At 38.9% G+C, this 15,890-nt stretch overlaps 1 protein-coding gene across 2 annotated transcripts in view; it reads left to right on the top strand.

Annotated features, from left to right (window-relative positions):
* MOCOS (molybdenum cofactor sulfurase) overlaps positions 1 to 15,890 on the top strand; it is a 218,864-nt gene that overhangs the window by 80,469 nt on the left and 122,505 nt on the right. For both annotated transcript variants that reach the window (XM_065667756.1, XM_065667755.1), the window contains exon 4: positions 6,615 to 7,256. In XM_065667756.1, the coding sequence (XP_065523828.1) occupies positions 6,615 to 7,256 (642 nt within the window). The remainder of the gene's footprint in view (positions 1 to 6,614; positions 7,257 to 15,890) is intronic.

Genomic DNA, 15,890 nt, shown 5'->3' with positions numbered 1-15,890 from the left:
TCAGAATGAGTGCCTTTTGAGTAAAATGGTCAGAAAATAAGTATATGTGGATATAACCAGTGAGGATAAATGGAGCAGTGGGAACCTGTCTCATAGTTAGCATGTCCTCTGAAAGGTTTACATTTGTGTCTTGTCAGTATGAGAAAGAAAACTGAAATAGAAAAGGAGACTGAGTAAACTTTGGGAGAGAACTATAAATTATTATTTACCCCAGCGCTCTTTCTTATGCAGCTATTAATCCATGGGCAAATCTTTCAATTTGATGGACCTCTGCTGGGTTAGCTATACAGGTTGAAGAGATGATATGGTATAGATTTCTGTTGAAAATTTTACTTTAAGAGAAAAACCCCAAACTTTTACAAAGTTTTTTTCACTAAATTAATGCTTTGCTGGAAGAAAACAGATGTGATAGATTTCCCCCCCCCCCCGCTTAGATACATTTGATCCTTAAAAACATTCATAGATTTCAGTTTGCTTTTGTTTGGATTGGCAATTGAAAATGAGAATTTAACTTGGTGCCATGACATACTGATTGAATAGACCTTGTCTTTAGGAAACAAGATATAAGATATTTCCTACCCAGAAGGCTTGTCTTTTTAGTGTGTTAAACCAGAGCATTCCCCTTATGGATGTAGCTGTAAGTAGCTAAGCTAAGCTGTCACTTCTGTCAGTAAGAAAAGTTAAGGAAAATTGGTTTGGACGTTAAGCAATATGTGCTTCTTTACAGTACCATTCTTTGTTGGCTTGAATGAGGATACCCACATCTTCTGTTCTTTTTTCTGCATATGCACAGAGAAAAAAACATGTTCAGAAGAACTACTGCTGCACACTAAGTTAAGCCTGAAAGAAGGGTTCAGGTCCTGGTGTCTGTATCAACCAACAGCAGTTTACAAGACCTAAGATCCCTCACTAAAATCGATGGAAGTTTTTAAATTTACTGCATTGATAGCTGGACCCGACCCTTAATTAATAAATGAGGAAGGTTAAAATGCTCTTACCCAGAAAAGTAAATGAAGCCACCATATATATTCCTCTCTTGTACTTGTGTGTGGAAAGAATTAAAACACCAGTTATGAAAACTGTTAGCCTCTACCTTAAAAAAACAAACAAACAAAAAGACAAACAAAACCTAGATCAAAATCAAGCATTCTGATTGACTCAGAAGTTTTTTTTTATTATTATTATTCATTCAAAACCTATTCCTTAAACAGTGTAACATCTTTTCATAGTTTCTGTAGAGCAGGCTAAGCACCTCTCAGTACAAGTCCAAACTGAATTTGTGCTCCGGAGTAACACAACAATGGAAAAAAATTACAGTAATAATTTTTATATATAAACATGCAGCTGAAAAGTAGCCTTTATAAAGTGCTACCTAAACTTGTACTGTCAAATGGGTAAGTATGCTTCTGTCTTCAAATCTGAATCTCTTGTTACAATGGCAGTACTTTAACTTTTAAAAGGAGTCTTTTTTTAGCTAGATGGGCTACTGGCTAGAAAATCACTGTAGTTATGAAAGTTCATATACAATCTAAATAAAAATGTGCATACAAGTATAAAACATGAAAATCAGGAACTCCTTGGCCATATTTTGATCTTGCCAACTAGAAATTGAAATGTTTGTATCAGTTGGAATGAAAGTGTGAAAAGACCCAAACCTAGGAATAGAATTTCTTGTTGAGCTTTTGTAGGTGTTTGCAAAATGGTGATTTTGAAGAAAGTGGAGAAACTGATATAAAGCATATTTTAGAAGTATTTAAAGCTTAGAATCCTGGAAGAAAAGCCCCATAAATCAACTGAATTATAGGTGGCTGTAATGGAAATGGTATAACATGGACATCTGTACATTTATGGGCGCGCTACTACTGATCTGCTACTGAGAACCACAAATGAAGAGCTAGTGCCGAGGAGTAACATGGGGTTTCTTGCATGAGGTAATAGCAGCCAGACAGCAGCTTTGGAGGTCATCCCTTTCATCTAACTTCAGGTGACACTATGTACTTAAGGTAGCTGAACAAATCAGTAGATTTTACCTTCCACACAGCTGCCAGTAGCAATGTGGAGTATCTAGTTCTAATTAAACTATTAACTCAGGCTGTTGAGTTAGATGAGTTAGATAATAGGACTACACCCTCAAAATATATGGCTTGATTATGTGCAGGTTTAAATATAAAGACCATTATTAAATATTTGTGCATTAAATGTATAAAATGAGACAGCAGGCTTGGTTGAAATTTAGTTGGTTTTCTCTAGCAATGTTTACCTTAGTTTTGGCTCTGCTGCAGTCATGAAGATACAAAACTTACATGGCAACATTTTAAAAGGACTAAACATCAGCTAACAGGGAGGTCTCAGGATGCAAGCAAAGAGAGGTCTCAGGATACAAGCGTGCCTAGGGAAATATGGTCAGGTGGGGGCATTTTCAGTGGTTCCTCCCTGGACAGGCTTCTTGGCTATGCATTATTGACCTCCTTGTGTTGTGATCTGTGTGCTATTGGGGAGCACTTGAGGAGGGGAAGAAGTGGCCAGGCATGGTGGGTCTTTGATATAATGCAATGATGGAGCATGCAGCTTCCTCCCCCTCCTTGCCAATCTGAATGCAAGGAACTGGGTCAAGTTTCTCAGCCTTTGTGCCGACTTCCCCGTGATAGCACATATCAGTATGTTTAATGAAACAATTATCTTTTCAGTCTTTTGTTCCAAAGAATCCTTTGAAAAGTGGAAATTTGTAATACTATAAAATACCTTTGCTATTTGCAGCTGTGAGCTATAATAGATCAAACTATCAGTTTTTCACTGCAAGTCTTTAGTCCTGCTGCCAAGAACAACCTTATATATGGCTATAAATCTTACAGGAGTGCAATAAAGGTGAACTGCATTTCACTGTAATAGGGTATGTGTTACACGCAAGCAGAGAGCATTAGGAGCTGTGTGTAATAGCCAGTGCTTCCCAGTATTCATGTCAAAACAGAGGATGTAGTACTGTGGGCTGCAGAAGTCATTGAGACGTATTGCAGGTTTCTAGCCCTGAGTACTCTGATTTTATCATAACACTGCTGCTCTGTTTCAGGAGTTTGTGATATTCATTTTATAAACCTTATTCTGAGGTGTTTGCAGCTCTTCTGCTCTGCACATCGGAAGTCATTCTGGAGAAGGAAATTTCCTTATCTCTGTTGCTATTGCCTTATTTATTTTCCTTTTTTTAACATTAGAAATAGTTCAATCGAAATGTAAGTATGACTTTGAAAATTCTAACTCTTTTTCAAGTACTGGAGTCATAGCAATTTCATGATGTGTTTAGAGACCCAAAATGCAAATAGGTACCTAATGAGATTCACAAAGGAGCCTGCTTCTTATTGAAGGTAGTTTGAAATGCAACTTCATTGTTTCTCTAACTTTGGGAACTTAAATGTCTTTTACAAAAAAATGGCTGTAATTCATTTGGGCACTTGAAAATCTTATCCTAAAGCTTTATTTTTTTATGTGAAAATCAGTATCAGGTGATGAACTGAATAGGTAAATATATCGGTGTTATGGATTTTATTTAAGAATTTTTCAACTGCTTCCAAATTTGCATGATTTAAAACTAAATACAGTTGAAATGCTGTCAATGTGCATGAGTTTTGTTCTCCTTCTGTTTGTGAGCTTAAAGTACCCATGATAATAGTTTTTATTTTATAAAGTTGGGAAAATGTTTGAAAAAGTACTCACTGGTTCTGGGATTCATGGTTGGGCAGCAGCATCCCATTATTAAATCCTGATCCACCATTTCTGCATTCCAGCTATTGTCATTTTATGGTGTCTTTTGGTCAAATTAAGTGCTGTGGTAAGCGAGTACAATTCCAATGGAGAACTGCAGGTTGTTATTCCTGAGCAAACTTTGGCATTTTGCCTAGATGTGTCTCACCTCCCACTCAGCTTGCATGGAGGACGGTAAAGAAAGCGTAGAATAAAAGAGGAGCAGACTTGATAAGAGTCTTCAGAGTGCTTTTTGTTGCTGCTCTTGTCAGCTTGCTTGTAGGAAAAGATGTTAAGTATTAAGAATTTGCTCCTGTCACCTACGTTATTAACTCAGGTATTCTGTGTGTGCTCATACATGTGAATACATAACTTGGCCTGGTGTTCACAGAAGTTGAATACCTAATTGTTGATTTTTCTTGGAATTGCACATTGTTGTAATTTTTGTTTATATCAGTGTAATGATTCCAAAACCTATCCAATATGAGTGTAGTGCATGCAAAAATAAGCCACATCATAAGATAATGCATACAAAATTATGTCCATAGCCACAAAGACCGAGCCCCCTTATTAATCCATTTTCTGCAATTCCTTTCCCCTAGAAACAAGTCTAATGCTCTCCTATTCTCTACTTGAAGTTAGGACTCTTGCTTGCCTTGCTTTCCACCTTTTCTGTATCTAGGTGAATGCAAGAAAAGGAATAAAGGCAGAAATCTGTAAGGACTGAAATTCATGTCATGGCTCTGACTAGTAACCCTTCATTTCAGCAGAGGCTGCTGTCTGGATTGAGTGTTTCCGATTTCTTCGGTCAGGTGCCCTGTAGGGCAAAAGTGTGCTTCAAGCTGCAGTATGGGGAGTGGTGGGAAAGGCTATACAGCTCATGGCAGGGGAAGGGGGAGTGCGTGATTCAGCAACTAGATAGAGCAGGTCACCATGATGAATGAGGCAGGCTGACAGTTCAATACACAATACAAAAACTTCACTGTTTGTCCCCATCTTCCTTCCTAACATGGTTTCTAAAGTCTAATGGAGAAGTTTGGTTTCTCTGAGCGCAGCCTTTGAGAATTATGTCTGGAGGTGTTAATGCTTGCAGCGTCTATTCCCTGGCAGATCTATTGCAGAAAGATCCTTATAAACTCTTTCAAATGGTTTCTCAGAATGTTTAAAGCTCGCAACCATGACCTGCTGGTGTCTTTCGTAAAGGCTGAAATTCTTTCTTCATTTCCAGAAGACATAAAATGCGGACCACTTGCACCAGATTTTAAAAAATTAAGTTCTGAAGAAACCCAAGATTCATTTTAGCCTATGAATCAATCTGTTGCACTCTGTACTTCCCAGTACAATAAGACTTTCCCTCAACTGAGAAAAATATTAAGAGTATCATTTCATTGGGCCTTTACAGGGTGTTTTTTAGTCCTAATAATCACAGCCACTGCACTTTTCCAGTGTTTAATCTTTGACTTGCTGCACCAAGCTTTACCACCCTTTGCCTGTAGCGTTTGTGTTTCAGACTGGATACATAAAACTTCCAGGCATTCCTCTCTGCTGCCTTCTGGATCAGGAAATTTTAGCTTGAATTTGTCACGTAGCCTTTTGTATAACCTACATTTAAATTCAACTATGTCTTCAGTTTTTGCCTGCTCCAGTAAGGGAATCTCCTGTTACATAAAACATGCAATCTTTTAATGGTACACATTGGGAGCCAGAGTTCATATACTCTCCAAATGCTGGTCTGTACCTTGGAATTAGGCAGATCATAGTGTCAGCTGCTTGGGGAGTGCTGATACGTTATGTTGCTCACAGAAGCACCATGCAGCAGGAGAGATGCGCTGAGAAACCCTGTTACCTCTTACCTTCCTTTAAAGCCACACAGCATTGCTAAGCAGTAACATTTATGCCCCGGTTCAATTTTGTTTGCCCTGCCCCACGCACTGAAGCTGGTGTCTCTCAGTTGGTTGTAACATTTACTGTTAATATTAGTAGGAGTTTTCTAAAAGTTAATTCAGAGGAAGTTCATCAGGTGGAAAAGGGAAGAAAGGTGGCTGAAAAGCCTCTGAGAAGACCCATCTTGCAGACTGCAAAGCTGTAACTGATGCACAAACTAGCATTGGCACCAAAAGGTGCTTTAGATGAGGTTCACAAAAGGTAGTTTAAAGCCAACAAAGTGCTGTCCAGGCATCAGTGAGTGTGTAACATAGACTGGCTTGCTTAAGTTTTCCTAGTCAGGCATACTGGAAGACATTAAGTTGCTACTTGTTTAAGTGATCTTTGCAGACTACAGAGGTTACAGCCTTATGTGCATAAAACACATAGGAAGCATACGTTGCTTCTTGCTGTCTTCTGTTTCTATTGTTAATATAAGCAATGAACAGAGCTGTATGCTAAGTTTTTCCCATTAAATCCTGTGACTGTTGATTGGGATGCCCAGTATTTAAGTAGATTATTTTGTTTTAACTGAAATATACTGTCTGCCCCAAATGCTTTGCAAACTAAAACCCTTAATAGTTTGTAAATAAAACTGTGTTCTCTCAAGGACAATGTAATTTTAAACATAGGCAGGCTTGATTTTGATCTCACTGAGGGACCAGACTGGCCAGTCTATTCAGAGCCAGGCAGAACTGGCTTCTAGCCTTAAACACACAGCCATGTTCACCGCTGCATTGGAAAGAGTCTGTTGTGGGCAAAATTATTTGAGCTACACTTGTTGAAGTTTATTGTGCTATTTGCCAAAACCCATCTAATTCTATTCATATCAGCTGTCAGAGTAGAAGAATATATGCTGGAGAAAAAAATATATATATATATATATACCACACAGCAAAAAATAGAAAAATCAGAAAATAACTGGTTTGTTGGTTTGTTTTTTTTCAATTTTTCAGAATATTACAACACTTTCACACTACTCCTGAAGATTACACCATCATTTTCACATCTGGATGCACAACTGCACTTAAACTGGTAGCAGAAGCATTCCCTTGGATACCTGAAGGCACAAAGCAGCCCAGCAGTCGATTTTGTTACCTAACTGACAGCCACACATCTGTGGTCGGTATTAGGGGGATAACTGGCTCAATGAATGTCTTGTCTGTTCCAATAAAACCAAAGGAAATCTTGCTATCGGAAAATAACAGGTTATCAGCTGAAGAACAAAACTGCACGACGCCTCATCTTTTTTCTTATCCAGCTCAGAGCAATTTTTCTGGTACCAAATATCCCCTTTCATGGATACAGGATATAAAATCTGGAAAACTTTGTCCCATCAAAATACCAGGGAAGTGGTTTGTTCTGCTAGATGCAGCTTCTTATGTGAGCAGTTCTCCGTTAGACTTGGGAGTTCACCAAGCTGACTTTATCCCCATCTCGTTCTATAAAATCTTTGGATTCCCAACTGGTTTAGGAGCCCTATTGGTAAGCAACCGGATTGCCCCACTCTTGCGGAAAACTTACTTCGGAGGTGGAACTGCAGCTGCCTACCTTGCAGGAGAGGATTTTTATTTTCCAAGGAAATCTATAGCTGAAAGGTAAGGTTTTGTTTAACTAAAGGGAGGGGTGGGTTTGCTAATACTGTTTGTGTCAGATAAGTGTCTTAGGGTTCGTGCATGCGCTGGGCTGTGACAGCTGTACTTACTTATTGGAATTGTTGCATGGATGTGCCACATCTAACTGTTTTCTTTTAGTATTAATTTTGCCTATCTAAAGAACATAATCTCAAATATCTACCTTCCTTCCCTGATCTAGTCAAAACTAGTAACAATATAAGGCTTCAGTCAGTGACTTAAAGGTCAGCACATGCATTTTTAAATTTATATTTAAGGACCCTCAGTGGAACTCTGATTTGGTTTTGAAGGTGTGCACCTGGAGAAGCCAGGCCAAGGTTGATCGCACAGTATAATGACCCTCAGTGAAATTGGAAAGTAAGGTCCATGTATTTCACTGGAAAGATGGCATGCTTTACTCTCAAGAGAAGCTATCAGAAAGACGTGCATTAAGATAAATAACCTAAGACAAATATTTGTGGCTCTCTTATTAACCTGACTGAGGTTCTGGAGAAGCTGTGAAGCACTCCTACAGGAAATGGAGGACACCTAAAGGAGGTTAAGCATACACACATGAGGAAATGCAGGGCAATTGATATGTTTTCTCCTAGTCCCTTAACACATTGAAATGCCACTCTTAGTGTTGCTTGGTCTCTCTGCCTCTCCCCAACATGCAAGCAACAGCTCACATAAATGCAGTAAAGGCTTTTCCTTCCTGTATTATATACATCTGCACAAAGGAAATGCTTGAGATTGGCCTTTACTATTTAATTACAGTACTTGGGAGAGCCTAGAGGTGAAAAGGGGAATTGATAAAAAAAGGCATTCGTGCCTTGCATTTGTTTATGGATGTATATTCAGCAGCACAATACTCTACATCTGGGATGAAAATGTCTGACCTTTCACTGTACACGTATCAATGCATAATGATGCTTCATGTGTGTGCACCTCTTTTAGGTGTGTGTTTTGAGTGCTGCTGTGGGGTTTTGATTCCGGACTGGTAAATGCAGAGGCTGGCCACATTAGCATGGCTCTCTTGCCACAGGAGGCCATACATTATTTCTGAAACGGAAATTGGTACAGTTAATCTTTCAATTTAGAAATAAAAACATCAGGGAAACATTTGCATTATGACCTCTGTTTCTGGTTCCTCAAACTAAAAAGGCTTTGAAGTGCAGCATTCACTGAAAGACAGGATGAAAGGATATAAAAATCATGAGATCCTAGAGTGCTCTTGCATCACCTTCAAACCAAGGAGAAAACCTGTTTTAATTTGACCTGGGCAGGCTCTAATTTCTCAGTGGCTTTTCTAGAGAGAATTGGCGCATGACCCCTGAGATTGCATAGCAGATAAAAATATCTGAAACACAGCTTAAGTCTCAATTCTGCTTTTATGGTTGTTTTTTTTTTTGTTTTTTTTTTTTTTTTTTTTAAGTAAGAAGGGAAGTGTATGTGGGAACCTGGAAGGGAGCTCTACCTCTAGTATCTTTCCCAGGAGTTTTCAGAGGTTGATACCTTTCGGGTATCTGAGGTACCCACTGCTTTCAAGGGCTTTTTTTACTAGATCAGAAAGTCCTGCTTCAACCATTTTATACTAGAGTCATAAACAAAGGGATTTGTCCAATCTGATTTCTCAGTCAAGGTCAGTACAGACTGTCTAATCTTGGTATGAGGGAACCTAACTAAAATAGTCAAATCTGACAGCTGGATACAGCGGCATGGGCCATAAGTTCTTGTTACACACCAAAGTGTCAGGCAGTTTGAGTCATTGTACATATGTATATATTTACAGTTGTCCTCATCTTTGTTTTTTGTTTGTAAAACTAATATTTAAGAGTTCATGTTTAGAGTATTATTGATGCTCTCTGTAATCTCAGTGAACTGTGGATACTTAAATCCTACCTGGAAATGCTTGAAGTTTACAAAGATAGATTAGGAATGAGGATAATCACTTTCTTGAAAAAACAAAAGCAACAGCTTTGAAATTTTCCATCAATTTCCTCTGAACTTTGTCATCCAAATTTGGGTTTCTTTTTCTCTAATGTTACAGATTTTTTTCTTTTTTATGCTTTAAAGTGTTTTCCTGAGAATAAAATACAGAGAGAGAGCAGTTAGGAATAGAACTACTACCCCTGAAATGCCAGGCCACCATGGCCAGAGCTAATATGATTACCTTATCTGTGGGCCATGTTTCCATTTCTTTGCTAGTGACTGAAACCTGGGTCATTATTTCTCATATAAGTAGCAACTCTATCTAAAGCCAGGTTTTATCCCTGACAAATAGCAGTAAGAAGCCTCTATCCTTAGAGGTATCCAAACACAACTGGAGAATGTCCCGAGCAACCTGCTTCAGCTGGATATGCTTTGGGCAGGAGATTGGACTTGAGATCCTTAGGAATCCTTTACAGCCTCTGGTCTTCTGTTGTTGATTCTGTGTACCTCTGCCAAACCCCATCTGCATTCTCTCTTTAGGCATGTCTTTGTGATTTCAAAAGTTTGGTTTCTTAAAACTTTTTTTTTAAAAAGAAACCAACTTGTTTTCAGTGCTGGATTAGCACTGGGATTCAATACACTGGAACATGTCATTTCACGTGGTTATTCATAAGGAAATCTAAACTCTAACAAATACTATTGGAAAAGTGAATTAGAGTATGTGTATCTGAATACCCTTAGCAGAAGGTATTCCGCATCTATGCATAATCAAAGTGCAGTGCACTAAAGGAATTAGATTTTTCTAAGTCAAGTTGAAACTTGAGTGGTGATGTGTAATAAGAGGGTGTTTCATCTTTCCTTCCCAGGATTGTCAAAATGGTTACCTTTTGTATTAATAGATACAGCTTTTCTTAGTGTTTCTTCTGTATTATTTTGTTGTTCTTGCCATATAAATTATTCTGCCATGGTTTCTTTTACATTACTTTAATACCCTTAAATCACTTCCACGTTTTTCCATTTCATAGCAGTAGCCGGTCTTCTTATCTCAACTTTTAAAATCATGTTTATTGTATTTTCATCCTTGTATCAAACAGCTTGACAAATTATTATTATCATTCACAAATCTAGCCTCATTTCCTATCTTTTTTTCTGCACAGCATGAGATAATAAAATAATATGATTATGTATAGCAAGAATTCAGCGATAAAATATTCATCATCTGCCCTATTTTTCTTTTGTATCTGTGAGTGCTATTCAGAATCTGATCATCCTGGAATTTACGACTAAGGGAAAAGAGGCTGTTGTGTTATCTGTAAATTGGATATCTGCATCTTAGTCTACTGGTGTGAAATATCTAGTGCATTAACTGTTGTGTGTTTTTCATTTCCAAATGCATTTTCAAAAGCTTTGGAAATCCAGATGGCATGACTTTGTCCCTGATGAATTTTAGTAGCTCTTGCCTCTGCTGCTTGAGTGATTTGACAGCCCTAAAGCAGCACCCACACTTTTATAGTCTATGATGGATTTTACTTAAACAAGGCAGGTTTCTTTATTCGTGATGCTGTAGCTTTTTATTTTTGAAGTGATTCCATGGCTGATACTTTTGACCTGCAGATGAAAGATTAGATCCCTGAAGTTTTGCAGGAAATGTCCTTAATTAGGGCCCACACATGTACTATAGTGCAGAACTATGCTAGATTTCCCCAGCAAATTCTGCACCTGTGCAGGTATATGTATAGGAACCTGGTTTGGATCCTCAATTACTTGCTGGCTTTGTGCATGCTGATGGGAAGGGAAGGAAGGAGTGGAAAATGGACACAGAAAGATAGGGATGAGAGCTTTCGCTAGGAACCCAAGATCTGGAGCTGGCAACAAAATTCTGAGGCAGTGTAGTGGATGTGGAGCATGGAAAATCCCTTAGCAAAAAGCTGTTCTTCAGCTTGAAGTTGTCTCTTCAGCATTACTGCATCTTTCTGTCAACAGAGAGAGAAAGAATACAGTGACAGGTGCTGGTTTGTTCCGTAGAAACTATTCATAGTGCTGAGAAACCACTTAAGGACTGGACCATGTTTAGAAGAGCACAATATTTTTGCACATGCTCACCTTGTAGTCCAGTGTATGCACATTCACTACACATTCAAGGGTTCTGTCCATCTGCCCATGATTACTTTAAAGTGATAAGTGGGCTAAAATATCACCCTGTTGACTAGTACATTTTGTTAAAGCATTTTGTTATGCTGCTCCCATGTGTTATGTTATGCCACTTCCATGTGTTATGTTATGCCACTAAACATGATGTTTTGAAATCTCCAAGCAGTATCACTTACTGGGAAATATCTAAATCTGTAAGATTCCTGTAAAATCCGTTTTGAGACAGTCTTTATTCTCGAGCTTTTGCTTGAGCAGCTGGTGTTGCATTTTTTTTTTAACTACACAGCTGGAGAAGATTGGTGGTTAAGGTCTTCCAGGTTATATAAAACCCCAGTTCAGTGTTACCCACAGAGGTTCTGACAGACACCTCCTGGTGTACAAAATCAGCTGTAACTACCAGGTTCTTCCAGCACAGATTTGGGGGAAAAAAAGAGAATAAGCTTCCATTCAACTCCTGAACTGCTTGCTCCTATGTTTTACAGAGTCCAGAGCCGTAGAAGAAGGTGTCACCAGATTAAGCTCTTCACTATGTCCCAGGGAGAACTTATTTGAGTTGTGTTTTCATCCTTAGTTGCACAGTTGGGAAACCCCAATCTGAAGTGGGTCATATGTAGGGCTTAGAGTTATAAATGCTAGGAATGAGCCCAAAAGAGGGGCATCATATTGGTTAATACCTAAATGTTTGGGTCTATCACAGCATGCAGTTCCAGTGCACAGATTCCCAAACTACTTTGAATCGACCCAGTTCACAACCTCAATACAACATATCCACAGTGCCACAGACATCCACGCTGGGCAATTTACATTGCCTCTGAGGAAGATATTACATTTAGGCACACTGAAATGTCTTTGTACTAAGCTTCAACCTACAGTATTAAAATACATACAGGGGAAAGTGGTTTTTTTAGGCAGGGGAGGTAGTGGACCTTGCACACTTTTTAGCAATATTTACCAAAATGAAATTAGTAAAAACCATAAATGTAAATAATTTTAAATGCTACCGAGGATTCCTATATTTGGAAACAGACTGAACTAAACTAAACATTTTTCTTCTTTCATTGTTAAAAATTCGCTGAAAACCAGTAGTAATCATGTGCCTAATGCAGTCACATGCCTAGCGAACAGAGGTTAATGTAAGTCAACTACATCCCAGTATATGACTGGCAACAAATTATTGACTTATGAAATAAACCTTATAAATTGCTAGGAGGATATAATGCATGCATTTTTAAATAAAAGAAACAAATTTGGAGCTCATTATAAAATGCTTTTTTCTTAAAATATAAAATGTTTTGAGATGATAGCAAGAAGGAAAGTAATTTTGTTATATGCCAGGACTTTGATCAAATACAGAAAAAATTCTGCCTGAACTAGGATGTACCTTTGAAGTCATTGTGGCAAGGAAGTTTTCATGATGTAGTTTTACCCTAGAGAGTTGTTATACTCAAATACAGAATCAAACCTTTTCCCTAAGTCTTCTTCAAGAGGTTTTGTAAATTTCTAGCACGAGCGATTGAGATTTTACAGCATTTACTGTTGATAAATCTATTTTGCACTTTCTATTGTGCTTTGTAGGTTTTACATTTGTGATTGATTAACCTGTTTGATATATGAGGAAAACCAATGGTAACTTGATTGGCATAAAAATCCAATTTTTTTTCTTCATTATTTATACTGTGTACTTAGAATATCTGGATATTAGAGTGTAAAAAGGTGAGGCTGGCTTTTTGACCCAGACAATATTTACCTCATACAAGTCCTGCTCAGATAATGTTAAGGGATTGATTTACTTGAAAGTGCAGGAATTAAAGCTTTTGCTCTCCCTTTTTACCTCAGGCAGTTCTTAGGAACAGGAATTGCTGTAAATACTCTATGGTATAGTATATAATTAGTATAATGCTCTTCATTTGACTCCAGAAGTCTTAGAGAAAAAAGCATGAGCTAAGGCAGACATACGGAAGAGCTGTAACTAGTATCAGGGGGTCAATTTTGATATTTAACATTATTTTAACCTAGGTTTTTTTATGCTCTGAATTTTCCAGCATGAGTGTGTGCATTTTAAATACGTACACAGTGACACTGAAATTATTCCGAGTTGGCTACTGAAACTTTATTGGCTTTTTTGGAGCGCATTTAATCTTGGTTTACAGAGTGCATCCTGAGATGTGCAAGAAGCACTGAACCCAGGAACAAGCGTGTGCTGCTTGTGGGCCTCGTCTTGCATGGGACATATATGCATATGCCTCTCCAAAACCAACCAAAAAGGGATGAATCCTTCTCATGTCTTCCCTCCTGCCCTAATGAAGCAATTACTGCTCTTTATAATCTTGTGGAAGGGGTGTTTCTTTTCTCCTTCCTTGTGCTATAGTATCTCTGCTGCCCAAGCAAGGGAAGAGTGGTAAGAAAGTCATCAGGGCAAGGAACGACCATGACAATGGGTTTATTTTTTCCATTTGGGGATTTCTTTAAAGCATGAAATGATGTGAGAAGGAGACGGGTATGAGAAATGAGAAAAACTACAATGAAGATGACAAATACGGAGGAAAGGTTGAAACAACATGTCTGTAAGGGTGGTCCCCCAGGCCCCAGATGTTGTGATGTGAGATTGCTTCTGAGACGGTGGCAGCTCTTCGTGGGGAGAGGTGGGTCTGCTCCTGGAGCTGACCCAGCACACAAGGGCTCTTTCAGGCAGAATGGGGGGGGCTGCCTTGAAGGGGCTTTCTTCATGAACCATTAGCACCAGGCAAGGAAATGCCTGATGCATTCTAGCAATATGGCTCAATGTCTCCATCTTTTCATGTGTTTCGAATCTGCACATGAGCAGTGACAGGTCTTTCCATTTTGTGGAGTAAATGAAGCCAAACTGCTGAATACTACTGTGCACACCTGCTGTGCTGCCCAGGCCCTCTGCCAGCTGGGTGGACTTTGCACCACAGACCGAGATACCTGGGTCCCCACGTGGAGTCAGGGCTTGCAGGCGTGCCTTCTCCCAGCTGTGAACACGAAGTTTAATTTCCCATGTCTGCAGGAGAGCTGAATCCCTTATGGCTCTTTCTGTTGCCAGGTAGAGCAAATCACCTGGGGCCATGAACCCCGTATCAGTCCATTTGCTAGGTCTGATGGTGAGCTGATGCCTTTGCAGCTCCATAGCAGGCCATGACCACCTCTCCAGAGGCAAACACTGGTAGCAAGGTTGTCTGGCTGCATAAACCCTGCGTTTTGAACCATCTCAATATCAACACCTCTGTCATTTCCCTTTTGGAACCTGTCTCATGGTAAAATCCCAGTCAGCTCTGCCATGCATCTCCCTGAGCTGAGTTTCACATAGAACTGAGGTATTTGTGTTGGGTAAACCAAGGACTGTTTTGGTTTTGTAGAGGGGAAGATATGGAGGGAGGAAAGCAGGCATCACCCACCCAGGCCTCTCGGGGGAATGGTGACAGGGAACAACTTTTAGACTTAAGAAAGAGATCTGAGTTGGGTTTTAAAACAGAGTAATTCAGAGTGATGAAAGTGGTGGGGAGGGGTGTATTGGTGTCTATTCTCCACTTCAGAAAAGGACTGAAGCATATGTATTTAAGTCAATCTCTAGTTCAGAAATGTCTCTGAGCATTAATGATGACTTCAGCTTGTACTAGAAGTAGAATAGATTTATGCTAATTGCAGGACTATCTTTTTGTGTGGATCCTTTTGGAAGCAAAGCTCTTACAAAATACTTATTTTTTCCCTTTACAGCAGAGCCTGTCTCCCTTTTCTTTGTGTCAGTTTGGGTTATTCTTTTTGGAAGGCAAGGAGAAGACAGACATAGTGGAGCGTGTGGCAATTAAAATTACTGGCTGAATGCAATACAAATTTAGTGTGATGGGTCTAGGTTTTTTCCTTTAACATTCTGTCCTTACTGCAAATAATCATTATACAATGGAAAAGTGTACTTCTTTAATAGAAACTGATATTAAATTTATGTCAGGAAATGCCTGACCACAAATAGCAAAGCATCTCCTCTACTATAACATACTAATGCACTGTAGTGTCATGAGTTGTTGTTAACTGTTTTTGCTTATTTTTCAATGCCCTTTTCAGTAAAAGGTGCTAAAAATCAGTCGTTTTCAGCATGTTGTGCATGGATCCTTTGAGACCCATGAAATCACCATAAAGGCTCCACAAAAGGAGACCAAGGCACCTTCATATGTCATGTAGCAACCATGTACGTGACATTTCAAAAGAGATCTTCACCTTCACTGGATTTTTTTCTGATCCAGTGACTTCCTTCCACTCAGAATCATGCTTCTAAAATCTTTCTTGGAAGTTATTCTTGGTCAGACATATTCTTGTCAGTATCATCAGAGATAAGTCCTTTAAGAGAGGGATGTATTTTTGCAGTCTGAATTGATTCAGAGAAAACTCCAGGAACAAGTTTGTTCCTGGAGTTTTCTCCCAATCAGAGTACAGTCAGAATACAAGAGAATGAGCTGAAATGACCATTGAGGCTTGTCTATTAATAGCAAAAGACTCACAAATCCATCTTGAATTTAATGA

The sequence above is a fragment of the Lathamus discolor genome, chromosome 2 (assembly GCF_037157495.1).
Source record: "Lathamus discolor isolate bLatDis1 chromosome 2, bLatDis1.hap1, whole genome shotgun sequence".
Lineage (NCBI taxonomy): Eukaryota > Metazoa > Chordata > Aves > Psittaciformes > Psittacidae > Lathamus > Lathamus discolor.
This window is presented reverse-complemented; position numbering and strand designations above follow the sequence as displayed.